This window comes from Thecamonas trahens, assembly GCF_000142905.1.
Source record: "Thecamonas trahens ATCC 50062 unplaced genomic scaffold supercont1.54, whole genome shotgun sequence".
NCBI classification, from domain to species: Eukaryota; order Apusomonadida; family Apusomonadidae; genus Thecamonas; species Thecamonas trahens.
Window position 1 is genome coordinate 115,482 of NW_013657626.1, and position 23,926 is coordinate 139,407.

General features: G+C 65.9%; 9 protein-coding genes across 9 annotated transcripts; 4 read left to right on the forward strand and 5 right to left on the reverse strand.

The window, feature by feature from the left end:
* Positions 1-17: 17 nt before the first annotated feature.
* Positions 18-3,463, reverse strand: AMSG_12302 (uncharacterized protein; the record flags this gene model as incomplete). The annotated part of the gene is made up of 2 exons (XM_013898556.1): positions 18-1,259; positions 2,081-3,463. 2 exons carry the CDS (start codon positions 3,461-3,463, stop codon positions 18-20), a joined length of 2,625 nt encoding a protein of 874 aa, XP_013754010.1.
* A 348-nt stretch (positions 3,464-3,811) lies between these two features.
* AMSG_09915 (thioredoxin) lies at positions 3,812-5,434 on the reverse strand (the record flags this gene model as incomplete). The annotated part of the gene is made up of 2 exons (XM_013898503.1): positions 5,307-5,434; positions 3,812-5,159 (listed from the first exon to the last, which is right to left on the reverse strand). Exons 1-2 carry the CDS (start codon positions 5,408-5,410, stop codon positions 3,812-3,814), a joined length of 1,452 nt encoding a protein of 483 aa, XP_013753957.1. The 5' UTR covers positions 5,411-5,434.
* A 1,070-nt stretch (positions 5,435-6,504) lies between these two features.
* Positions 6,505-10,846, forward strand: AMSG_09916 (uncharacterized protein; the record flags this gene model as incomplete). The annotated part of the gene is made up of 2 exons (XM_013898504.1): positions 6,505-7,011; positions 7,103-10,846. 2 exons carry the CDS (start codon positions 6,505-6,507, stop codon positions 10,844-10,846), a joined length of 4,251 nt encoding a protein of 1,416 aa, XP_013753958.1.
* Positions 10,847-10,875: 29 nt separating this feature from the next.
* Positions 10,876-11,710, forward strand: AMSG_09917 (uncharacterized protein; the record flags this gene model as incomplete). The annotated part of the gene is made up of 2 exons (XM_013898505.1): positions 10,876-11,509; positions 11,564-11,710. The coding sequence occupies 2 exons, from the start codon at positions 10,876-10,878 to the stop codon at positions 11,692-11,694; spliced, it is 765 nt and encodes a 254-aa protein (XP_013753959.1). The 3' UTR covers positions 11,695-11,710.
* Positions 11,711-11,718: 8 nt separating this feature from the next.
* AMSG_09918 (uncharacterized protein) lies at positions 11,719-14,351 on the reverse strand (the record flags this gene model as incomplete). The annotated part of the gene is made up of 2 exons (XM_013898506.1): positions 11,719-11,736; positions 11,784-14,351. The coding sequence occupies 2 exons, from the start codon at positions 14,349-14,351 to the stop codon at positions 11,719-11,721; spliced, it is 2,586 nt and encodes an 861-aa protein (XP_013753960.1).
* Positions 14,352-14,515: 164 nt separating this feature from the next.
* On the forward strand, positions 14,516-15,649 carry AMSG_09919 (uncharacterized protein; the record flags this gene model as incomplete). Its single annotated transcript, XM_013898507.1, has 3 exons — positions 14,516-15,225; positions 15,282-15,411; positions 15,437-15,649. The coding sequence occupies 3 exons, from the start codon at positions 14,516-14,518 to the stop codon at positions 15,647-15,649; spliced, it is 1,053 nt and encodes a 350-aa protein (XP_013753961.1).
* A 7-nt stretch (positions 15,650-15,656) lies between these two features.
* AMSG_09920 (adenylate/guanylate cyclase) lies at positions 15,657-20,012 on the reverse strand. Its single transcript, XM_013898508.1, has 2 exons — positions 19,651-20,012; positions 15,657-19,544 (listed from the first exon to the last, which is right to left on the reverse strand). Exons 1-2 carry the CDS (start codon positions 19,710-19,712, stop codon positions 15,713-15,715), a joined length of 3,894 nt encoding a protein of 1,297 aa, XP_013753962.1. The 5' UTR covers positions 19,713-20,012; the 3' UTR covers positions 15,657-15,712.
* A 449-nt stretch (positions 20,013-20,461) lies between these two features.
* On the forward strand, positions 20,462-23,396 carry AMSG_09921 (uncharacterized protein; the record flags this gene model as incomplete). Its single annotated transcript, XM_013898509.1, has 2 exons — positions 20,462-20,487; positions 20,540-23,396. The coding sequence occupies 2 exons, from the start codon at positions 20,462-20,464 to the stop codon at positions 22,941-22,943; spliced, it is 2,430 nt and encodes an 809-aa protein (XP_013753963.1). The 3' UTR covers positions 22,944-23,396.
* Positions 22,977-23,359, reverse strand: AMSG_09922 (AP-2 complex subunit sigma; the record flags this gene model as incomplete). The annotated part of the gene is made up of 2 exons (XM_013898510.1): positions 22,977-23,159; positions 23,189-23,359. The coding sequence occupies 2 exons, from the start codon at positions 23,357-23,359 to the stop codon at positions 22,977-22,979; spliced, it is 354 nt and encodes a 117-aa protein (XP_013753964.1).
* Positions 23,397-23,926: the final 530 nt, after the last annotated feature.

Here is a 23,926-nt window from a genome sequence, read left to right on the forward strand (position 1 = left end):
GAGTAATCGGGGGGGGGCTAGTTTGGCTTGTGCCGCTTGAGGGCGCGTGGGTTGGGATGGACAGGGCGGTGACGGGCGGATGACGATGGCGGCGGCAGGCCGGATGGGGGCGGGGGTGGCGGGGGCGGCGGGGGGCCAGGTGGAAGTGGCGGGTGGCTGGGTGCAGACGGGCCAGCAGATGACGAGGTGACGGGCTTGAGAGCCGGGAGCGGGTACCTGAGCGGCTTGGTGTCCGCGGCAAAGGCGTCACATGTCGGGGCGGGCAGTTTGGCAAAGTACGGGTGTCTGAGGGCGTCTGCGCAGGTGATGCGGTCGTCGGGGTTGTAGGCTACCATGCGCTTGAGAAGATCGCAGGCCTGTGATGAGAGCAGGAGCTGCGGCTTGCGCAGCTTGCCGAGCTTGCGCAGGGTGGCGTCGAGCCTGCTCTCGACCCGAGTAAAGGCTGCCAGCTGGTTGGCGTGGGCCAGGTCGGCGAGGCCAGGCCAGGTGGCCGGGTCGGGGGTGCCGAGTATGTTGACAATGGCCTCCATCTGGTGCGATTGGAAGGTCTTGATGTCAGAGGCCTTCTCCTCGATCTGCTTGCCCTTGAAGAGCACCTGGAGAAAAAGCAGTTCGGCAAAAATGACGCCGAGGGCCCAGACGTCGATGGCCGGCGTGTAGTGGCGCGCGCCCAGCAACAGTTCTGGGGCGCGGTACCAGAGGGTGGCGACAACCGGGTTGTTGGCGGTGAGGGCGACGGCAGGCGTCTTGAAGATGCGAGCCATGCCAAAGTCGGTGATCTTGATGTGGCCAAAGTGCGGGCCGTGGCCGTAGACAAGCACGTTGGACGGCTTCATGTCGCGATGCATGACCCAGTTGGCGTGCATGTACTCGATGCCGCTCACGAGCTGCCACATCATCGACCGCACGGTCTCGGCCATCAGCGGGTGCTTGCGCTTGGCGTGGTGAATGAGCAGCTTCTCCAGATCGTGCTCAACATACTCGAGCACTAGGAATGTCGAGCCGGATCCGGGCTCGACTACGACGTCGTGGAGCGTGACCAGGCTCGGGTGCTTCAGCTCACGGAGGAGCGCCATCTCGCGGATGCCTGACAGCGGGATGCCATCGACCCTGTCCGCCCCGTTGAACTCCTTCAGCGCTACAATCTCGCTTGTCTGCGGCGCTGGCTCCGAGCCTGGCGTGGTACCGCGCACCATCTGGGCCTTGTACACCTTGCCGTACGTACCCCGGCCAACCTCGGCCTCGAGCACGTATCGGTCCTGCCCAGCATTCCATCCGAATCCGATGACATGGCCCAAGCGTGGAGCATGCCGAGAGCCAATCGGAGCGATAGGATGCCCAAGCAGCGTGTATCCGAGGTGCGTGTGTCCAAGATGCGTGTGTCCGAGGGTGCGTGTGTTCGAGGTGCGTGTGTCCGAGATGCGTGTGTCCGAGGGTGCGCGTGTCCAAGATGCGCGTGTCCGAGGGTGCGTGTGTCCAAGATGCGTGTTTGCGTATGTACGTGCATGTACGCATGTATGTGTGCGTATGGATGTGTGTGTCCGGGTCAGATAAGGGCATCCGTGTGTTCATCACCAGTTGTCCGTCCGTCCGCAGTCAGTCCATGGTCACCCCCCCCCCCCCCCCCTTCCCCCTCCCCCTTCCCCCTCCCCCTCCCCCCCTCCCCCTCCCCCTTAGTCCCCTGTCCCCTCGTCCCGTACCACTCTTCCATCCCGGTGATGCCGTTCCAGCTGCCGCATGGCTCGTCTCGGCTGTTCTGGCGACAAGTCTGCCCGCCCGCTCCCACTCCTGCTCCCTGCGCCGTCCTCGCTGCTCGCTGCTCGCTGCCTGGCCAAAGCCCCTGCTCGTAGAGACAGCCGCTCAGCCCCCGAGTCGCACTGATTGGCCTCCTCTCGAAAATGTGGATGACGCCACACAGTCTCTTCCCAATCTTCCGGATCACTCGTCTGATCAGAAGGATACGGCCGGATCGGGCGAGGGAAGCATGCAGTCGAGGGCCGCAGCAGCGATGTCGCAGGTACAGATATCGTCTGTCGTTTATCTAGCCCTGGAGCGGCTTGGTGTGCCATGATCGGGCGACGAGCTCGCCTACAAGACGGGTAAAGGAGGTGGAGTAGTCAGCCTCTGCAAGATCCAGCTCGTCATCACTATCGCCGTGGCAGATCAGTAGTGTCCCGACAGCGAGGGGCGAGCTGGGATGCGGCGGCGACAAAGGCAGCGGGTTCGACACAGGTGCAGTCCGCGCCACAGTGTGGGCGGCTTTGATCGCCGCCTCGCTGTCAGTTAGCGGCGGCACAAAGTCGACGAGAGCTGGTGGTGGAGTGGCCGGATCCGGCCAGGCGGCAAAGTGCGGGGCGCCAGCAGCTTGGGCCCAGTCCTGGAGCGTGGCTCCATCATTGGCACTAAAGGTGAGCGTGAGCGCTGCTGCACGCGCGCCGGCCCTGCCCGACCGTCCGATCCGATGCAGATAGGTGGCGAGCGAGGCTGGAAGGCCATAGTTGACAACGACGCTGACCCGGTCGATGGAAATGCCGCGGGCCAGGACATCGGTGGCGACCAGGATCTGGGCATTGTACTCGCGAAACCGCTCCAACGCTGCATTTCGCTCTTCAAACGCAAGCTTGCCCGATATCATCTCCGTCGCCCACCCGCAATCGCTGAGCGCATTAGCCACCGACGCCGCGAGCGCGTGCGATGAGGCAAAGACCACGGCCTGATGCGGGTCGAGCGCTGCAAGGTAGCTTTCCAGCAGATTCTTGCGCTGCCGCGGCTTACGGCAAGCACTGGCGTCCGCGTGAAACTGGGCCATGTGCTCGAGCGCCAACTGTTCCGCATCGACCGCCACAATCTCTGGTGAAGAGCCCTTGCGGAGCAACGGCGCTACGTGCGGTGACGAGACAAAGCCGTCTGGGAGGGTGGCGGTGAAGAACATCCGGCGCGCCGATGCCGGCAAGGCTGCTGCCAGCGTCGCCATGTCGTCGCGGAAAGACGACGTGAGACAGACTACATCCGCTTCGTCCACAGCAACTGTCACCACTGCCGCGGCTGAGAGCAGGCCCAGACGCAGCAAATGGGCCAGTCGACCGGGCGATCCGACCGCGGCACGGGCGTCAGTGCCCAGCGCCTGCAAGGCGGTATCGATGGATGTTGCGCCCGACAGTACCGCCGTCTGTAGCGGCGGCACAAGCGCCGATCCGAGCGCATTGACCACTGCAGCATGCTGGACAGCCAGCTCTGCCGTGGGCACGACGACCAAGATCTCTGGATAGGCCACCAGCTCATTGCGGCAGCCATCGGCACTGGTATGGGTATGAACATCGGCCTCCTCCAGCATGCGCTCCACGCCAGCAAGGGCAAAGACAAGCGTCTTGCCTGTCCCATTGCGGGCCTGGATGATGAGGTCCGAGTCGGAGCGGCCGATGCGCGGGATGGCCACAGCCTGGACCCTCGTCGGCTGCCTCATCCCCACCCTATGCAGAGCATCCACCACGCGTGTCGAGAGTCCAAGCTCGTCAAAGCTTTGCCGCCCTTGCTCGCAAGCTGCCATCCTTGTTGCCCACCGTCCACAAGCCTCCTGTCCTGCCCCGCCCCGAGATATCGAGCGAGTCGAGTGCCCTGGGCCGAGTGCACTGGGCTGGCCGTCGTGAGCGGTGTGCTCGGCGAGTTCCGCAGGGACAGACGCACCAGTCGGTGGCCGACCACTCGCACAGACTCGCTGTGATGGAGATGGCCTGCCATTTCACATTCTGTTGTCGAAGCTTTTTTCACTTGTGGGTGGCTAGGGGGGGGGGGTAGATGGACTGCCGGCTAGCTAGGCAAGGATGGCGGCCAGCTCGCGGGCCAACTCGCTGATGAGAGCGGCGGGCGAACCGGGCGGTGGCGGGGCGCCTGGCGGGTTCTGTGCGGCAGCTAGCCAGGGCGAGGCGGGAAGGCCCAGCTGCTGGACGAGGGTGGTGCCGTGTGGGGCCTCGACGACCAAATGTGCCAGCGCCTTGGCCAGGCGGTAGAGGTCAAGCAGATCGGTGACGAGCGCAAGGTCGATGTGGAGCAGGCGCTCGGTGAGGCCGGCAACGAGCTGGAGGTAGGTGTCTGAGAGCTCGGCTGTGTCAGCAATCATGGCCAGGTTGTGGACGGCGGCGATGGCTGGGGTGCGGACGGCGGCCTCGACCTCGTCGGTGGTGTGAGCCAGCAGGAGCGAGACGAGGGCGGTGGCACGTTCGTTGGTGGCGCGGAGGTATGCGCCGGCACGGGGCATCGAGAGCACGTTGGCGACAAGGCGGAATACCATGATGCGGACGTGGCGGACGGCAGAGTCCGGCTGCGCCAGCGCCCACAGCGACGCCAGGCGGGCATCGTCCTTGTCAGCGAGTAGGTGTTGGGCCAGCCGTGGGCGAAGGACAGCAATGCGCAGGACGTCGAGGACAGCAAAGGCGTCCTTGCCCTCAAGCCCCATGAGGGCGAGATTGAGCAGAGCGTCAAAGGCACTGCCGGCGAGCTGCGCTGAGCCGGCAGCTTCGGGATCCGCCTTTAGGTCTGCGATCCACTCACAGAGCGCGTCGACTGAGCCGCAAGTGGCGGCGACCATCTCGGCCAGCGCCGCGTGCTGGTCCTTTTCCAGCTGGCTGCGGATGTGCTTGGTCACGCCGCCTGCGTTGAAAGAGGCAAAGGTGACAAACGAGGTGTCGGAAGCGAGGCGATAGCGCGGGGTGGGTGCGATGGACGACTCTGACGACGATGCAGAGTCAGCAGTGGCCGAGGCGACGGGAACGGCCGATGAGACCGAGTTGACCGACTCGCCCAGAGCGCCACCCATGCCACCCATCATGGAGTCGATGACCGGGCGCATCATCTGCCCGAGCGGAGTGGAGAGGAACTCTGACGGGAGTTCCCTGACGTAAGCCGGAATGGGATTTCCTGTGAGCCACCTCGAGGCGGCATCGGTAAAGTGATTGCAGTTGTTGTCGAGGAGATGATACGATGCCGGAGTAAACGATGGCGCCAACTGAGCGAGAAAGGCTTCAAACTCTGCCTTGCTCTTGCTCGTCCTTCCCAACTCCTCCACCTTGACCGGGTTGCCATAGGGCGTGACCCCAGCCGGTGCCACCTGCAGCCCACCACCGTAATAGTACTCATTGCCATACACAACAATACCCGTATGCCTACATCCATCCCTCCATTCTGCGTCAGTCAGTGCCTGCCATCGGTCCTCCCCCCCCCCCCCCCCCCCCCCCCTCCCCCCCTCCCATTGCCTTCACGAACGCGACCGGACCGGGCCCCGCTCCCCGCCATCCAAGCTCATCACGTACCAGATGCCATCAATGCGCTTGCCGATGAACGACTGAGACATCGCCATGGCCATCCCACCGGACAGATCATACACATGTAGCCGCACAGATGCTCCGCTGGACATCTCTGCTCCGTAGGGATGAGTCTGGTGAGTGAGGTGCCTGTCCGCGCGGCTGCCTGCGCTCGTTGCGGCGTGAGAGACATCGTTTCCGGCTCCGGGCTTCCAAGCTGGGCGCATTTTCGCTGATCGGTTTGGAAGATCTGATGAGTGTGGTCAGAGAGGGGGGAGTGGGGAGATGTGGGTTTGATCGGGTGGTCTGGAGCCGTGGTTTGGGTATGACATGCCCGAAGGCGAGCGCGTCACTCGGGTTGTTGCCGGCTACACCCCGAGGAATGATAATCGCTCAGCAGCGAGCCACTGATGCGCTGCTTGAAGATGGAGGGTGGGCATACGACATGCCCATGATGATGTACTTGGCTGGTATGTGTGTGTGTGTTATGTGGAGGGGGAAGATCACGACGATGGACGGTGTGTGTGTGTGTGTGTCTGTGTGTTGTGTGTGCGCGCAGTGTGGTTGATCAGTGACCATTCCTTCTCTCACCTTCAGACTGGCGGACGTGATTTCTCCCACGGCGACACTGCCCACAAAGACGCAGATGAAGCCCATCCTGTCCTCACCCACACCCACCTCCCTCTCGAACCCGATTACACCCCATCGCCCACCTCTACCACACCCATTGCCATCAAATGGCTCACCATCAGCCCTTGGACCAACTCGGCCCGACCTCCGCCCCGCCGATGGTCCTTTGCCGACCAGAGCCACCACCACCACGGCCACGACCACCACGACCACCTCTCTCTCTCTGTCTCTGTCTCTCTCTCTCTCTCTCTCTCTCCAAGGCGGAGAGTATAGAAGATGGCTTCCACGGGAGGAGAAGTGGGAGAGTCTACCGAGTCTGTGTCTGCTCTTGCTGCCTTTATGGTGGTGGGCGTAGCCACGTCCGGCATGGACACCCTTGCTGCTCCCCTTGCCTCGGGGCGGTACGTGTGGCGGTGGTGAGGGCAGGGTGTGGTGGTGTGTGTGTGTGTGGGGGGTGGGGGGGGGAGAGTTTGTGACTCATGGTGTGTATGTGTATGTGTATGTGTTGTGGCTGTATGTGGCTGTGGTGGTTGTGGTGGTTGTGGTGGCGTGGCCGTGCTGCTTGGGCGACACGCACATGACTGATGGCGACCACTGGGTGGACATGACTGATGGCGACCACTGGGTGGACATGACTGATGGCGACCACTGGGTGGACATGACTGATGGCGACCACTGGGTGGACATGACTGATGGCAACCACTGGGTGGACATGACTGATGGCAACCACTGGGTGGACATGACTGATGGCAACCACTGGGTGGACATGACTGATGGTGATCACTGGGTGGACATGACTGATGGCGACCACTGGGTGGACATGACTGATGGCAACCACTGGGTGGACATGACTGATGGCAACCACTGGGTGGACATGACTGATGGCAACCACTGGGTGGACATGACTGATGGCAACCACTGGGTGGACATGACTGATGGCAACCACTGGGTGGACATGACTGATGGCAACCACTGGGTGGACATGACTGATGGCAACCACTGGGTGGACATGACTGATGGTAACGTACCGGCACCGGTCTCTTCTGCTGACATGCTGCTCATTGGCGATGACTGCCCTGACCTCGTCTGCTGACCACACACGCGGCTGACGACTGCCCCGATACCGTGCACTGACTACACTCGACCTCTCGCTACGACCTTTTGCCAGTGTCAAGTACACCTCTGTCGCCCTCAATCGCCACTACATCGTATTTGGCGCCTCGACAGGCTCTATCTACGTGTACAACCGCGCAACACTGAAACATGTTGCCCTGGTCGCCACCTCGGCCGACTCTGCCATCACCCGCCTCGCCTTTTCGCCGGCCGATGAAGACGTGGTGGCTACTGCTGCTGCCGACGGCCTCGTCCGCGTCTGGCGCCTGGCGCTGACCAATGGCGCAAAGGGCAAGGGAAAGCCGAAGGAACTGCGCAAGGTCAAGGACCATAAGGACGCCAGCGACATTGTGGCGCTTGCCTGGGATGCCCCCGGCGACAGGCTCTTTTCCGCCGATGCCTTGGGCGCCGTTGTTGTCACCTACGTCCGAGGTGCCAAGTTCCGCAAGTCGGAGCGCGTTGCCGCCGGCGCCACTCCTGTTGTCCAGCTTGACTACTCGGAACCGAGCCTCCTCGTCTCCAACACTGAGAAGGCTGCCCTCGTCGAGACCAAGACCAAAGACGTGGTCCAGATTGGGACCCAGGCGCGCGATGGCGCGTACGGTGCATGCTTCACCCGCACGCTCGTGCCGGCCACACTGTCGACCGTCGCCGCAGCTGCCGGCGGCGCCACTCGCCTCATTTGCGCTGCCCGCCCGGGCGGCCGCGTCTGGCTTGCCGACGACTCGGGCAATGTCCACGCCACTCTCAATCTCGGCGAGGAGGTTGCCGACGTCGAGCCGCTCACACCGTTAGCGCCCACGGCCACCGCCTACGCGTCGTTCCCCATATCGGTCGGCTCGGCGTCCGACGAGGGCGATGCACCGGACGTCGAGTTTGCCCGCCTTGAGCAGATCGGTGACGCGCTCATCGCGCTCACGGCCTCGGCCGTCTTTGTGTTTGACCTTGAAACAGCCGGCGCCCGCCAGTGGTTCCCGCTGCCTGACGGGCCACCTGTGGTCGACGTCGCGCTTGACGCCGACGGTATGGTTGTCCTCCGCGAAGACGCGTCGCTCTCGCGCTACGCGATCACCCCCGTCTCCGACGTCTTTGCCGCTTACCTCGCCGCAGGAGACACGCTCTCAGCCCTTCATCTGGTGTACACCCTCGAGTGGGCGCCGCCGATCGCCGATTTTGAGCGCCTGGCCGCCGCCATGGGTGATCTCGAGCTTGACGATGACGTTGTCGAGCTTGTCACCGAGATGCTCGAAGAGGCCCAGGCTGCTGCTGCTGCTGCCGCCGAGGCCGCCGCTGCTGCCGCTGCTGCCGCTGCTGCTGCCGCCTACGATCCTGTTGTCGAGGCTGAGCGTGAGCGCGAAGCCGCTGCTGCTGCTGCCGCCGAGGAGGCTCGTGCCAAGCGCCAGGCTGCTGCCCGCGCACAACTGGAGGCTGAGGCCGAGGCTGTCCGCAAACGTGTCGAAGCTGCCCAGCGCGAGCAGGAGCGCCTTGCTGCTCTCGCCGCTGCTGCCACCGCCGCTACCCCGGACCCCGAGCCTCAGCCCGAGCCTCAGCCCGAGCCTCAGCCCGAGCCCCAGCCCGAGCCCCAGCCCGAGCCTCAGCCCGAGCCTCAGCCCGAGCCTCAGACCGAGCCTCAGCCCGAGCCCCAGCCCGAGCCCCAGCCCGAGCCTCAGCCCGAGCCCCAGCCCGAGCCCCAGCCCGAGCCCCAGCCCGAGCCTCAGCCCGAGCCTCAGCCCGAGCCTCAGCCCGAGCCCAAACCTGAGCCGGAATCCAAACCGCAACCCCAGGCTCAAGCTCAAGCTCAAGCTCAAGCTCAAGCTCAAGCTCAACCTGTGTCCAACCCGTCGATTGCGCTCGCGACCCGCCCTGAAACTGAATCGGACGGCGCCGTGTTGCTGCCTCTCAACAACGATGACGGTGACGACGAGAACAACTCGGCATCTTCAGGTGAGTCGTCGGTCTCGTCGGTCTCGTCGATGGACGGCGCAGGCGGCTCGCTGGCTGGTGCCAACATGGCGGCCGTGCGCAGGTCGGGCGTGTCAGGCTCGTCGCGCCGCCGCAAGAAGAAGAAGCGCCGCGAGTCGTCGCGGTCGGAGGGGGGCAGCAAGTCCAAGTCCAAGACCAAGGCCAAGGCCAAGACCAAGACCAAGACCAAGACCAAGACCAAGACGGCCAAACTGGCCAACATCTTGTCGCCGAGCGCGCCAGCCCACATTGCTTCGCCGGCTGTTGGCTCGGCAGGCAAGCGGGGCCTGCCGTTCCTCCCGCCGCCAGGCATGACCAAGCCGCCGGGCTCGGCACCTATTCCGATTGTGCGCCCGTCGCCGATGCCCAAGAGCGTTGCGTCGCCACCAACAGGCAGTGGAACCTCACTCTCGCCACCGCATACCCGCACCACATCGCCTTCGTCGCTCTCGGCCACCTCGCCGCGATCCAATCTCGCATCGCCGCGCAACGCAGCGTCGGAGACGGCTGCGCCCAAGCGGATGCATCGGAGGTCGTCGTCGTCATCGTCGCTGGTCGAGGCTGCCACTCTCGCAGCAGCAACCTCGGCCGCTGCCCTCCCACCTGCGCCGTCGGCCGACGCGTCCGCTGAGTCTGGTGACGACGGTGCCGACGAGAAGCGCTCGATGATGCAGCGGCTCAAGAGCATGAAGCGGAGTGCGTCGCAGCGAGTCTCCAAGTCGACCACCAACGTCAAGCGGATCATCAAGGAAAAGGCCCAACGCCGGTCGTCTTCGCCTGCGCTGGAGGCAGGCAGCACAGGCTCTGCGCTCCGCCTGGCCACCAAGGCTGTTCGCGACGTGCTTGGGGCGCCGCCGGCCACCCGTGCCACCATGGCCTTTGGCGCCATCCCCGCCGAGTTGCAGGCCTGGCTGAGAATCTTTGATCCGGCCGCTGTCCCGTCGGACGTTCCGCAGCTGTGGATCGCCGAGGTCCTCGCCGCGTGTGTGGTCCACACCGTCCATCCAGCTCGCCTCCCGCTCGGCAGCGTGTGGACCGAAGCGCAGACGTGTGACTTTATCCGCGCCTATTTTGGCTCGCTGCACTCGGCCTCCATCCTTGCCTTTGCCAGCCGCCACCACTATGCTGACGCCATCGCGCTTGTCCACGCCTGCGAGGACGAGGCGCTGCAGGCCGAGGCCCAGGCCGTGGTCGAGGCCGAGGCGGCCTCGCCCGATGCGCCCGTCGACGGCGAGTCCGGGACGCCGACTGCGGCTGCTACGACGGTGTCCGCGCTCTCCCAGTATGCCAGCCGTCGCAAGGCACTGGACGATGCGGCGAGCTCGGGCCCCGACCTGCACAGCCTCCTCTGCCGCGACGGCAGCCTCTCGGCTGTGCTGCGGTACTTGCCGGTGCTGGCGCAGGCCTCACCCGAGCTCGCGCTCAAGCTCGCGCTCGACTGGTACCCGCAGGTCCAGCCGTGGATCTTTGCCCGCGCGCTGGGCATCGGCAGCGGCGACGCGCCTCCGGCCGCCGCGCTGTACTACGCTGACTACCTCCGGTCGCTCCTCGACTCGATGTCGCCGCCGACGCCGACGCCGTTGCCGCTGCTGGAAGCAGTCTTTGAGCACACGCTCGCGAGTACCGGGAGCCCTGCCCGGGCGGCAGTGCTCGGCCCGGCGAGCGACGGCCCGGCTGCACCGCTGGTCGCTACCGATCACGTTCCGGCATGGGAGGCTGTCGGCGTGATGCCTCGGCCGGGCGCACTGGGCCTAGTCTGGGCTCTGCCCCACGGCGGCGTCCACTCGTTGGACACGCTGCTGACCAACCACATGGCCCGGGCGTGGAAACACTGCTTCCGGTGATGGAAGCCGCAGGCTGGCTGCCAGGCGTGATGCAGGTCTACCGCGCACAGGGCATGGAGGCGGCGGCGGCCAATGTGGCGCTTGTCACCCGCGATGCACCCGCACTTGCCGAGGTGCTCATCAGCTCGCGCTCACTTGCGCTTTGGCGGGCAGCACTGGCTCACGTTGCTGCCGAGCCGGAATGGTCGCTCGTGCTTCCAAAGGAGGTGGCGCTTGCGCTCGTTGCCGCCCTCGCCCGGGTGGTCGGCTCGCTGGAGGGCCTCGAGGTTCTCGAGCAGTTGCCCGACCTCGCGAAATCGCTGCAGCCAGACGGCTACGCCGTGTTTACCAGCGAGGCTGAGCGCGAGGTGGCGAGCGCCGTCCGGGTCAACACCATCCTGGACGCACTCGACGCGTACCTGTGGGCGCAAAAGCCGTCGGCGCTCCCACCGCAGATTCGGCGGCTTGCCGACCACGAGTACGCCAACGGGGCGGCCGTCGACGGGGCGGCCGATCCGGACGCCACCCGCATCATCCGAGGGCCGGACCACAACACGCCGCTACGGCAGTTTGTCGAGGACCCGAACTCGCATTGGGGTGTGGCTTTTGAGCTCGACGCCCGGTGCATGCTCTGCATGCTCCCGCTGCGGGTCCGCGAGCCCACCGATGCCGATAGTGGCAGCAGTGCGCCAGGCCCACCTGACCGAAGGGGCCGTCGCCCCGCGCAGCGCGGCGCAGCTGCGCTACTCGCCGCAGTCACCGCCTTTCCGTGTGGGCATGTCTTCCACGAGGCGTGCGCCGTCGACGGCGGCTGCGGCGTGTGCTTTGGCTCGTCGCTGGCATCGCTGGCATCGCTGGCGGCGCAGTAAAGGCGAGTGTGTTACGGCGCCGCGTCAAACTGTGCAACGAGTCTGCGTAGGTCGGCCAGGTCAGTCCGGGCCTGTGGGGTGCCCAAAACACCGCTTAGCTCCGACGTTGAGAGCTTGACCAAGGAGCGGAGGGCGGCCGCAGCGTCGGCTAACCAGGCGCGGCCGAGCGCGGCTGACGGCGTGCCGTCCAGCCGCTTGGAGGCTTTGGCCGGCGGCGGCGCCGACGCGAGAGCGTCGAGCACATCCTGGCGGGCGCTGCGGCGGCGCTTGCCGAGCACTGATCGTTCGGCGGGCGACGGACGCGCGGCGGGCGTGGCGAGCCCAGCGGTGACGGCCGGCGACTTGGTGGCGTAGCCGAGAAGATGGTCCTTCAGCGCACCAGGAATAAACTGCTGGACGTTGTCGAGGGCAGTGCACTTGGCAAAGGCGACCATGGTGCGGACGCCTGTGTTGCGGAGCGGCTCGTGCGGGCTCTTCAGCAGAGCACCAAACAGAGTACGCAAGCCGTCCTCAAATGCCCGCCGCCGCGACGCAGCCGCAGGCAGCGGTACCTTTGCTAGCGCGTCGAGCAGCTGCGCTGCCGCAAGAAAGAGCGGAGGAGATGCCGGCGCCGAGCCCCAGTGAGACGCCACAGTGTTGAGGACCTCGGCGCCGCGCTCAAACGACGGCGCGGCGGCGACGAGCGAGGCCAGGACAACGATGGCGGCAGGCGCAGGCCCGCCGCTCGCCCACGCCTCTTCGCGCTGGAGCAGTGTGGAGCAGCTGCGGCCAATGCTGAGCACTATCGACCCTGCAAGGAGCTCGTCCCAGTACGGCGAGGCCGACAAGGCCTCCAGCAGCGCGAGAGCCGCGACGACGTTTGCGTCGAGCTGCGGGAGCCCGACTGCATCGGCGGCCAACTTGAGCACGCTCTGCGAGCCGCCACTTGTTGCCGCGAAGACAACCGACTTGGCCAGCCGGCGCCACGGCAGGATCGTGAGGAGATTCGAGGCGTGCGAGACGACAAATGTGCTTGTTGGCGCCAAAGTAATCGCACCGGCTGCATCAGCTGCCATGCTCTCGAGCTGGCGCGGGCCGATGCCCGGGAGAGCGACACTGGCAAAGCTGCGGATGGCTTCGTGCAGCAAGGCGAGAGCTTGAGGCGATAGCACGCTTGCTGGACGGATGACAGAGGGTGAGACGGCAGCCAAAACTGGCGGCGGAAGGGCCGAGCCGAGGAGATGCTCGACGAGCTCGGCGACGCGAGCGGCAGCGCCCGACGTGTGGAGAGCCGACCACGCCAGACGCAGCGCTTGGGCGATGCAGCGGCCGAGGACTGGGCACCACGCGGCGTCAAGGACGCGCTCCAGCAGCTGAGCGGCAGCCTTGGCCTGAGTTCGCGGATCAGCGGTGGCGGCGACCGACGCCGCTACGGCCTGGGCGATGTCGGCTGCGAGGTCGTCAAGAGCCGGGCGGTGTGCAGATGCGCTCGTGCATCCCTCGTCGGCACCCGCCATGTCAGCAGCCATCAAGCCGCTCAACAGCGCCGCCTGGGTCTTCAGCGTGTCGATGTGGGCCGAGTGGCTCTCAAGGAGAGCCGCAACAAGGCGCAGCGAGCCACGGATGCGTGTGGGCGGCGTCGTAGCGACACCCATCCGTGCATTGAGGTCGGCAACCAGCGCGGCGGCGAGGGCGGCGACCAGCGGCGGATGGTCGAGGCGGGTCAGGCCTGAGACAAGGGCGTCCAACAGCGCCGTGGCAGCGTCGCGGGTCGGCTGGCGGAGCGCGAGGGTGGCGGCGGCGGCGAGCTTGTCGGCGAGCGGGCGTGGAGAAGCGGCGGCGGCGGACGGAAAGGCTCCGAGGAGCGGAAAGGTGTGGGCGACGAAGAAGCGGCAGACCTTGGAGGCGCGGAGGAGCATGTCTGTGCGAGCAGCGTCGGCATCGGCCAGAGAGGCCGCGAGCTCGCGGAGGACCAGATCCAGGAGGGCGCGCGGCGAGAGGCTCGCGCCGGGCGCCTGCAGAGCGACAGCATGTGAGCGTGCAAGACGGACGAGTGCCTTCCACACCAGAGACATGAGGGCAAAGTCGTTTGCGGCGTCTGCAGCAAGGTCGCGGACCCAAGCGACGAGGTCGACGGCGGCGGCGGCGTCTGCGGCGTCTGGTGCATGGGCGAGCGGCGGGCGGGCGTGCTTGAGGGCGAGGGTGAGCAGGGTGGAGGTCGTGCCGTAGGCGGCCCGGTAGAGGGTATCGAGACTGGCGGCGAGATCGCGGGCCGGCGGCGGGGCGTCGGGTTGTGGGGCGGCGAGGCTCGCGTGGGCCCGGATATGGGCAAGGGCGGCCGAGACGAGGGCGGTGGTGGCCGCGGTGACCGGGGCGAGGCGGGCGAGCGAGACCGGCGCCACGGCCGCAGCCTTGCCCATGGCCGTGTACGCAGCGGTGTGACACTCGAGGACCTCGGCGGCCTCGGCCGCGTTCTCCACACTTGCCTGCCTCGCCAGCGCGTCGACCACAGCCTTGCCCGCCGCACCCAGGACCCGCCCGAGCGCGGCCGCCCCGTCGCCGCCGGACACGTCCACCTCGGGCGTCTCCACAAGCTCCTTCGCCAGCTCGCGCAGCTCGGCTCCGGACAGCCGCCGCACCGTCTCGGGTCCCGTCTGTGCAAGCACCCCCACAAGCATAGTGTGTGGAGAGTCGGGTGCGGGGTGGGGTGGAAAGTACGACCTTTTTTGGGTGTGGCGCCGAAACTGCGACCTTTTCCTGCCGGCCGGCAAAGGGCGATCGTGATCGCCGCCGGCACCGACACCGGCAGCGGCACCGCACCCCGGCACCCCACCCTTCTCTTATGAACGCACACCGTGGACGTGGCGGCCTGCCAGGGCCGGTGGTTGTGGCGGCATGTGCTGAGCGCGGGGCGTTTGGGCGTGCGCTGGCCAAGCAGAAGCGGCTGAAGGTGCGGACGGGCGCGGTGGAGGCGCCGCTGCAGGCAGTGGTGGCCGGCACGGGCGTGTTGATGGTGCTGGAGGGTGCGGTGGTGCTGGGCGGGGCGGAGGCGCTGGCAGAGACAGTGGCTAATGCGGACGCTGCACGCGGCTCGCAGCTGCAGCATGCGCTGGTCTTGGTGGAGCGGACGGTGGCGACGCTCGAGCCTGTCCGCGCGGCGCAGGTTGCCGCCGTCGCAGACTTTCCGGCCGTCCGGGTGGTCCCGGTCACAGGCATCGACCAGGCAGCAATGCTAGTGAGCCAGATGTGGTACGGAGCACAGGCAGAAGCGCGTGCGGCTGCATCGGCCTCGTCGACATCGTCGAATGCGGCGTCGGGCGCCGCTGCTCTGGTGCCCATCGACGACGCGCTCCGCCGGGAGGCTTTGGTGGCGCACCTTGCTGCGAGCGTGTCGCGGCTGACACCGATGGTTGCGCGTGAGCTGCTGACTGCGTTTGGCAGCCTGGATGCTGTGGCTGCTGCGTCACCAGCTGAGATGACCGCCACGGTGCGGTCGCTGGGCGACGCTGTGGCCGCCCGCATTGCGGCTCTTTTCGACTCGCCACTCACAGAGTGAGTCCGCGGCCGCGATCGCTTGCGCGTTGATGAGCGCGGTGTCCAGAACCCAGTTCAAGTTGGCGTGCCACCTCTTGCGCGGCCACGCCGACCGGCAAGCTCGCCCGTCGCAAGAAGATCGACAACGTCCTCGCGCTTTCCCGTCCGGCCGCTTTGTTTAACTCTGTGATGCTCAACTCCCCGGTCGCCGGGGCCGTCAACCGACAAGCTCCGCACCGTCCGCGCCCGCCGCTCCTCCGGATCGGCGCCGTACGGCACCTCGCGCGCCTCGCACATGCTCCCAGGCGTCCGTCACCGCGGCGGCAACTCTGGCATCTGTTGGGCGGGGGTCTACGTGTCGGCCGCCGTCACGCATCTGCCGCGCCTCCCACCTCAAGCCGCAGGCCAAGCAGGCGTCACGCAGCGTCGGCCGGTGACCTGAAAGTCAAGCATGATTGAGTTGTTCACTTTGAGACGAGCGACAACGCGTCCGAGCGACATACCGTTAAGGGCTAGCTTGAGCTGTCCGAGTCGGAATCGGAGCACGAGTCCGAGTCGGTGAACACGGCTGATAATGTGAGGTCGGGATCCAGCGGGCCTGTGGGCGTCGACGGCGGCTGTGTGAGCTGGTCCTCGTTGCTGTGGCGGGCATGATGCTTGGCCTCGCGCTCACACTCGTGGCCAAAGTTCTGGGGCCGCGGCTTGTGAGGAATGGCAGGGAGCTTGTGGAGGGCGTGGAGCGAGAGGCTGGAGGGCAAGGGCAAGGGCGAGGCGTTGCGGGTGGGAGCTTGTCGGCGCGGACGTCAGCCACCGATTTGACTTTGCGCATCACCTTGCGGCGACTTCCACCGTGGTCATCGCGACCCCTCTCGCTGCTCTCGCGACTGCGGTGGCGGTGGTTGTGGTTGCGAGTCGGCGACTTGGAGGCGAGGCGTGGCGAGGAAGCTGGCGAGTCGTGCGAGTGGCGCCTGCGCCTCACCTTGACTCGGACTCGGGCGATGGAGCCTGGAGAGAGGTTATGCGAATAAGCAAGGTTGGTGGCCGAGGGCGGCGAGGATGGGGCGAAGAGCTGCGACTCTGAGCTGGACGAGGAGGCGGGACCGAGCTTAGTGCGGCCCTCTGGGACCGGCGAGAGCATGGCTAGGCCCGAGCGGAACGAGGCACGGCGAGAGGCCAGATTGGGCGGCGAGAGCGAGGACGGCGCGTCAGGGCGCGGCGGGAGAGTAGCTGAGCTCGAGCGGGAGCGTGAGCGCGAGCGCGTTGATGAGCGTTTCTTGCGCGAGACCGGCGAGCGCGAGAGCGTTTCTCGCTGCGGCCCTGGCGTCGGGGTGCCCGGGTCGACGTGGATGGATGTGAGCGAGGCCGACTTGCGGCGGCTGGGGATTGTGTTCTTGCGCCCGAGAGACTCGGGCGACGGCGCGGACGCGTTGGCCTCGCGTGTTGGCGAACGGTGGGCACGGGCGAGCGAAATAGACTGGGCGCGTTGGAGCTTGGAGCGGGTGGGCGACGGCGGGACGAGCTGCTCCTGAGCCGGGCGCAAGGCGGCCGAGAGGGTGTTGCGGCGGCGCGAGGGGCGCGACGGCGACGACGATGACGACGGCGACGACGGGTCGAGGTCTTCAAGGCCAAAGGCAGCGCGATCTGCGGCCGAGAGCGAGAGAACGTGCTTGAGCTGGCGTCTGAGGAGCCTGTTTGCGCGAATGGCGGCCTCGAGCTCGCGGGCGAGCTTGTCATAGTTGGCGTGGATGCGCGAGTTGTGCGAGTCTGCGGACCGCTTCCATGAGAGAAAGTTGGAGGCGAGCGAGGAAGCGTCGGAATAGGCGTCGGCGTCGTAGTCGTCGGGCTCGGCGAGCGAGCGGGTGTGAAGAAGGTTGCGGACCTGGTCGCGGAGGGCATGAAAGTGCTTTTGCAAGACGGTAACCGAGAGGTTTGCAGCCTCGATCTGAGACTGCGAGGCTGCCAGCTGGTCTTGCAGGTGCTGGACCGACGGGCCGATGTGGCGGACAAACTGGAGGGCTTCCAAGAGGTCCTCGCGCGAGACTGAGTGCTGGGAGGCTGCAGAGAGAATGGAAGCCGCCGTCGGCGACGAGAACGAGGTGTCGAGGTTGCGGGCATTGGCGAGGGCGCCCGGGCGGATGGAGGATGTGGCTGTGGCCAGCGTCTCCATGGCCTTGACGATGGATGAAATGTCTGCGTGGTGCGCGGACTTGGTGACCTCGAGCTCCGAGGCGATGCGAGCAAGCGACGCGGCGAGGTCTTGGGTGTCCTTGGTGGCGACGTCAAGCTCTGCGTGGATGGACTTGGGGTTGTTGACGATGTCGAGGACCTCGCCGCGCTTTGCGTTGGGCGTGTCAAAGACGCGTGCGACGAGCTGGTTGTCTGCGACCTGATAGATGTGCAGCTGCTCGTCGATGCCCTTGAGGGCGACGGTGCCGAGGTCCCGGACGACGACGGGCGGGTCAAGGGTAGGAAGGAGGCCGGCAACAGCGTCGTGGACGGTCTCAGAGATGACAATTTGGCCGCCCGAGGTGACTGACTCGATGCGGGCGGCACGGTTGACGATGGGTCCAAAGTAGTCCATGCGACCGGTGATGGGGTCCGCGCGACAGGTTGGGCTTCCGCAGTGGATGCCGATGCGGACGCGGAGGCCGCGCCAGAGGAGCGATCCGTTGCTGGCGTAGGCCGGGGCACAGATGGGGATGCCCGGGGGTTTGAGGAGTGACGGCGGCCACGGGGCGGTGAGGAGCGCGCGCTGGAGTGCGAGGGCGCACATGACGGCGTCGACCGGCGAAGAAAAGGCAACCATAAAGGCGTCACCCTCGGTCTTGACCTCAAACCCGAGGTAGCGCGGAAGGATGGAGCGGAATATGTCGTTGTGGATCTCGAGCGAGGCGGCCATGACGGCGGCATCGGCCTCCCACAGCTCTGTCGAGTTCTGGATGTCTGTGAACATGAGGGTGACTTCCCCCGTTGGCGCTTCGACGTCCTGCTCCAGCGACTTGCGCTCTTCATCGATGCGGATGCGGACCTGGGCTTGGAGGCGCTTGAACTTCTTGGCGGTGACCTGCGACATCTCGAGCGCGGAGCGGAACTTGTCCTCTGCGGTCTTGCGCTCGTTCTGGACACGGGCGATGGTGAGCTTGGCCTCGGTGATGAGAGACTCTTTCTGGGCCACCACGTCGTCGATGCGGGCCTGAAGCGCGGCCTCGCGGCCTGCGGCGGCCTCGAGCTCGCGCTCGGCGGCCTCGAGCCGCTCGACAATCGAGACGTGCGCAGCTTCCGTGTGGTAGATCTGCGACTGGAGGCGAGATATTTCCGAGCGGGCGGTGTCGAGGAAGGCGTTGGCCTCATCGAGCTGGACCTTGAGCGTCATGGCGTAGGTGCGGGCGTCCTGGCTGGCCGACGGTGAGTCGGGCTCGGATGAGCTCTGTAGCGGCGAGGCAAGCGACGCGGCCGAGGTCGACACCGTGGGTGAGCCTTCGAGCGCCGAGCGGTAATTGAGCGCCATGGCCACAAAGATCTCGAGCGAGACCTCCTCAGGCTCTGTGGCGATGAGCTCGGGCGTGAAGAGATGCGGCATGCCAAAGGCCTCGGCGAGGGCGTCGATGGCGATGTGGTAGCGCTGGCGGGCGGTGACGGCGTCGGAGAGTAGAATCTCCAGCGCAGTGTCGGCATCATCAAAGGCGGCAAGCGAGGACGACGAGTCCGAGTCGTGCATGTGCGATGGGAGTGAGGCCGAGCTCGCGGCGACAAAGACTGCCACCGGAACGCGATCGATGGTTTGTGGTGCGAGGGCGTGGACAAGGAGGAGCGCGGCGCGGCCGTCGCGCCACTGCGCGCGAAAGTTGGTCAGCGGCGGGAGAGTGACTGAGGAAGGAAAAGAAGAGAGGGAAAGGAAGGTATGCAGATGAGCAAGGAGGCGCTGGGAGAAGAGCTGCTCCGAGGCCGAGGCCGAGGCTGCTGATGCGGCCGACCGCGGCGTGGACGCACCCCACGCATGTTTCCCGCCTGTGAACAGGCGGCGCGAGTAGTAGAAGCGAGCCATCTGGAGAACGGTCCAGATGATTTTCTGGATGTCGCCGTTGAGTATTTCCAGTGGATGGGCCGAGATCGGGACGCCTGCCGAGCGGACGAGTTTGAGACAGGTTTCCATGTTGTGCTTGCGATGGTCGTCGGTCACTGGGTTGACCACCAGTGGCGCGTCATCGTGATTGAACATATCTATCTCCTTGGGCGTGATGATCTGCGCCAGTGCCAGCAAACCCGTCGGATTCCGCAGGTCACTCAGTTCGCCCAAGTGCATGAACCGATCTTGCAGCATGTAGTTCACCCATTCCCTGTCTCGGTGTTTCGTCATGCAGCGGGTGAGTTCGGGGTGACGCAGGGATGACGTGAGCTGAAGTGAAGGCTGACAAGAGCAAAGCGAGAGAGATGAGAGCGTACTTGCAGAGCGACTCGAGTCTGTTCACCCGCCATGCTTCTATCCATCCGTTGAACTTTTCCATGGCTCGCAATCTATGTGGGCAACTGCACTACCCGCCACTGTGTGGAAGGCTGGCTCGGCAGGAGGAGGAGGAGGGGCGGGAAGAAGAAGCTCGGAGTCGAGTTGAGTGTCTTAGCGCGACCTTGGCCGGGAACTGGCAAAGACGAAGTGTTTTGGATTGGTTTGGGACTGAATCCGGTGGAGTGTTTTTTTTGAGTGGAGGGTGGGGGGAGAGAACAAATTGGCGGAAGACCGCGGTGGGGTGGTGGGAAGGAGGAAGGGGAGAAAGGAAGAGGAAGGGAGGGAGGGAGGGGGGGGAGGGAGAACGTGTGTATGTGTGGCTTTGAGTGAGTGTGGCTATGTGTGTAGAAGAGGGGATGATGTTGACGAGTGTGGTGTGGTGTAGTTTAGGATGCTGGGAGGGGAGGATGATTCAGTCATCCTTTTTTTTTTAGCCACGAACTGGCTTCCAATGCCGAGCAAGGGTTCCCCCGTGTGGCCTCCCCCTGGCAATGACCGAGCCATGTCAGCCAGCTGCCTGGCCGTCGTTCACCACACACCACCACACACCACGCACCACCACGCACCACCACCACCACACACCACGCACCACCACGCACCACCACCACACACCATGTCTACCCCCTTACTCACTGCAGCACCTCCCCACAGCCACCCGCACCCGTACTGGGCAGCCGACGACTCGGCCTCGGCCTGCAGTCTCTGCTCGCGGAGCTTCTCCACCCTCAGACGACGTCACCATTGCCGCACATGCGGCCAGCTGGCCTGTGGCGCATGTGCCGCCACCTTTGCTCCGTTGCCGTGGGCGGCGAACGAGTCACCACACAGATCGTCGCCCCTGGCATCGCCATCGTCCGTATCACCTGCGGTGGCCGGATCGACCGCGTCGACTACATCGCCGGCGTCGCAGGCATCGCGGGCATCGTCGTCGGCATCGCCGTCGCTGCTCTCGCTCTCGTCGTATCTTCCCAAGCTGCCGTCGCTTTCATCGCTCTCGCTATCGTCGGGCGGGGGCAGCGGGAGCGAGAGCGGGAGCGGGGGCGGTGCAGGGAGTGGAGGCGATGCCGGGTCGCTGGTGAGGATGTGTGATACGTGTGTGGGTGTGGTGGCGGCACTGGATGGCCTGTCAGCGGCGTCATCGACGCCCAAGAAGACGCAGGCGGCTGTGCTGCTGGCGGAGCTTGCGGCGGTCCCGCACTTTGCGTGGGTCGTCTCCAAGCTTGGCGCGGTCTCTGTCCTGGTCCATGTCCTCCTGGCGTCGTCGGACGAGCACTGCGTGGCGCATTCGGCACTGGCGCTGGCGCGAGTCTCGTACATGCACTCGAACGCGGTGCTGATCACGGCGCTTGCACCGACGGTGTTTGGCCATCTGACGCGACTGCTGTCGACGGCGTCGCCACCGTCAGTGGCGGCCGGGTGCGTGGCGCTGAGCCACATGCTCGCCGACAAGGAGATGCGCCGCGCAGCGGCGGCTTGCGGGCTGGCGACACCGTTGCTGCTGGTGCTGGAGACGCGGGCCAGCGCGCTGCGGGCGGCGGCGTCTGCGGGCGGTAGCAGCTGCTCGCAGGAGACGGACGACTTTCTGGCATCGGTGACACTTGCGGCGCTGGGCCTGCTGCTGCACGACCCACGGGCGCGGGCAGAGCTTGCGGGCGCTCAGGGTGGGACCGGTCTTCGTGCCTTGGTTGGAGCGCTGCAACCATCGTCTCGAGCCAGCCTAGAGCAGTCGTTCAAGCTTCTCTCTCGCGGGGCAGGCGCGCTGGCGGCGCTTGCGCGCGACGAGTCGCTGGCGATGCTGGGCGAGCTGGTTACGGCCGGGGCACTGGAGGCGCTGGGGCGGGCGCTGCATCTCGCGCTCGAGCTTCTGGGCGGGGCGCTCGCCGCCGGGCGGCGCGGCGAGCCGTACATTGCGGCACTGCGAGTGACGACTCAGGCACTAGCCCTGCTAGCGCGGTCGCCGGTGGCGGTCTCTGCGCTGGCGGCGCTCGCCGAGTCGAGCGGTGGCGCAGCGTTCGAGTCGATGGCATCGCCTGCAGCGATGGAGTGGTCGATGCACCACACACTGGCGCAGCTGATGGGCTTCCCGGGTGGACTTGCACACGCCACGCTGGTGCTCAACGATGACGACCGGGCCAAGCTGGCACTAGCGGCGGAGGCGATGGTGACGCACCCGTTTGTGACAGTGCAGGTCCTTGCGCTGCTGACGTTGGCAGCGCAACAGGGCTCAGCCTTTGTCCTTCCATTTGTGCGGGTGGTGAGCCGGCTGCTGTCCGAGACCGCGCACCCTGCGGTGTTTGCGGCGGCAGCTGTGGCGCTGACAGCAATGGTTGAGCACTGCGTCTCGACCGAGATCGACGAGGACGGCGAGGCCGTGTCGGTCGGCATGCTGGCGGTCTACGGCGGGGTGCTGAGCCATCTCTCGGCGCACCTTGTGGAGGCCGGCGAGGAGGGCTCGCCGGTCCATGCGCTGGCGCTCCTCGCATCGCTCGCATTTGAGAGTAGCGCTCGGGCGGCGATTGTGCGGACGGCGCCGATCATGGACGGCGTGGTGGCGCTCGCGCACTCGCTGGACACGGCGCCGCCGCACACAGCGGTGCTTGCGCGAACGGTGGCGCTGTTGGGGTGCTCTGTACCGGCGGCGCTGCACCTGGTCCATGCAGGAGTGGGCGGCGACCTTGTGGAGGCTGCGGCGAGTGCGGGAGCCGGAGCGCGGGTGATGATCCTCCTTGCGCTGGCCTCGCTGCTGCACTCGGCCGGGCCGAGTGCGGATGGGCTCGAAGACGGCCTGCACCTGGTAGAGTCTGCCAGCGGACAGTGGCGCGACGGCGGCGGGCGTGACGCGCTGGATGCGGCGCCTGAACTTGCGGCGGATGTGCTCGAGACGGCGTTGCGAGCGCTGGCACACGCGCGCGACCGGGTCATCCGAGTCTTTGCGCTCGAGATTGTGGTCCTCGCGCTCGAGGCTGTCGGCGGCGAGGCTGGCCCCGAGTCGCTTGCGGCGGCAGCCAAGATGGCGCTCGGCCTCGCAGGCACGGTCTCGCGGCACGTGCTGTTTGGCGTGGGACGGGTGCTTGTGGCGACGGCGGCAAGCGGCGGGCCAGGAGAGGCCGTGCTGCGCGGCGATAGGCGGGCGGTACGGGCGGTGGATGCACTCGAGGCCTCACACTACGCTGATCTCCGCGGGCTCGGGGCCGAGCTCCGGCGGGTGGTGGAGAACGGGTGCGAAGGCTGAGGCCGAGGCCGTGGCTGTGGGGAGTTTACGTCGTCAGTCGAGTGACTCGAGGATGGCGAGACGTGAGAGGACGGTCTCCTTGGACGTCTCCATGATCTCGCCGGCAAGTACGATCTCGTCGAGGACTGCGTAGCACTTCCAGAAGTTGTAGACGAGGTCGAGCTCGCAGACGTTGCCGAAAAAGGCATCCAGGGCCTCGACAAAGAAGTGAATGAGCTCGAGAGCGCGAGCTCGTTGTCCGAGACGTCAACGCATGCGACAAAGTACAGCGAGGCGTATGCGTTGTAGATGATGCGGTAGTTGGTCCACTCGAGAAAGTTGCTCATGGCCAGCGGGCGGGATGTGACAAGGCGATGGACCTCTGCCACTACCTTTGCCTTTTCCTCCTCGGCGTAGGGCGTGAACCACCGGGCCATGCGGACCTTTGCAGCTGTGTTGAACACGAGGACCCAGTGCAGCTGATGGTGGGCGGTAGAGGACCATGGATGGTGAAAGAGAGAGAAAGAGAGAGAGAGAGAGAGAGTGTGTGTATGTGTGTGAGTTGTCACCAGGTGATGGTGGTGGTCTGCTTGCCTCACGACAACACCCACCGCAGTACCCCCCCTCCCTGTTCCTCCCGTCGAGGCAACAATTCCCACCAACACCACAGGTGCCCCTCCCCCCCCCTTTCCCACCCACCTGGGATAGGGGGGGTAGTGGGCTACGGACTACGGGGGCGGGGGAGGTAGGGGAGACCACACACAGTCCGCCCTCCTGTTCCTGTCCCCCTTCCCCGCCCCTTCCCCCACCCTCTCCCTGCCCTCTCCCTGCCCCCTCCCTTCCTTCCCCGCTCTCTCCCTGCCCCCCTCCCCCTCCCCTCCTCCCTTCCCTCCCCCTGCCCGCCCTCCCGTTCATGGAACACAACCACACACTGCCCCCTCCCCCCCTCCCCCCCCCGCCCCCACCATCCCCTCTCCCCTTGCTTACCATGGTGCGCGGTTGAT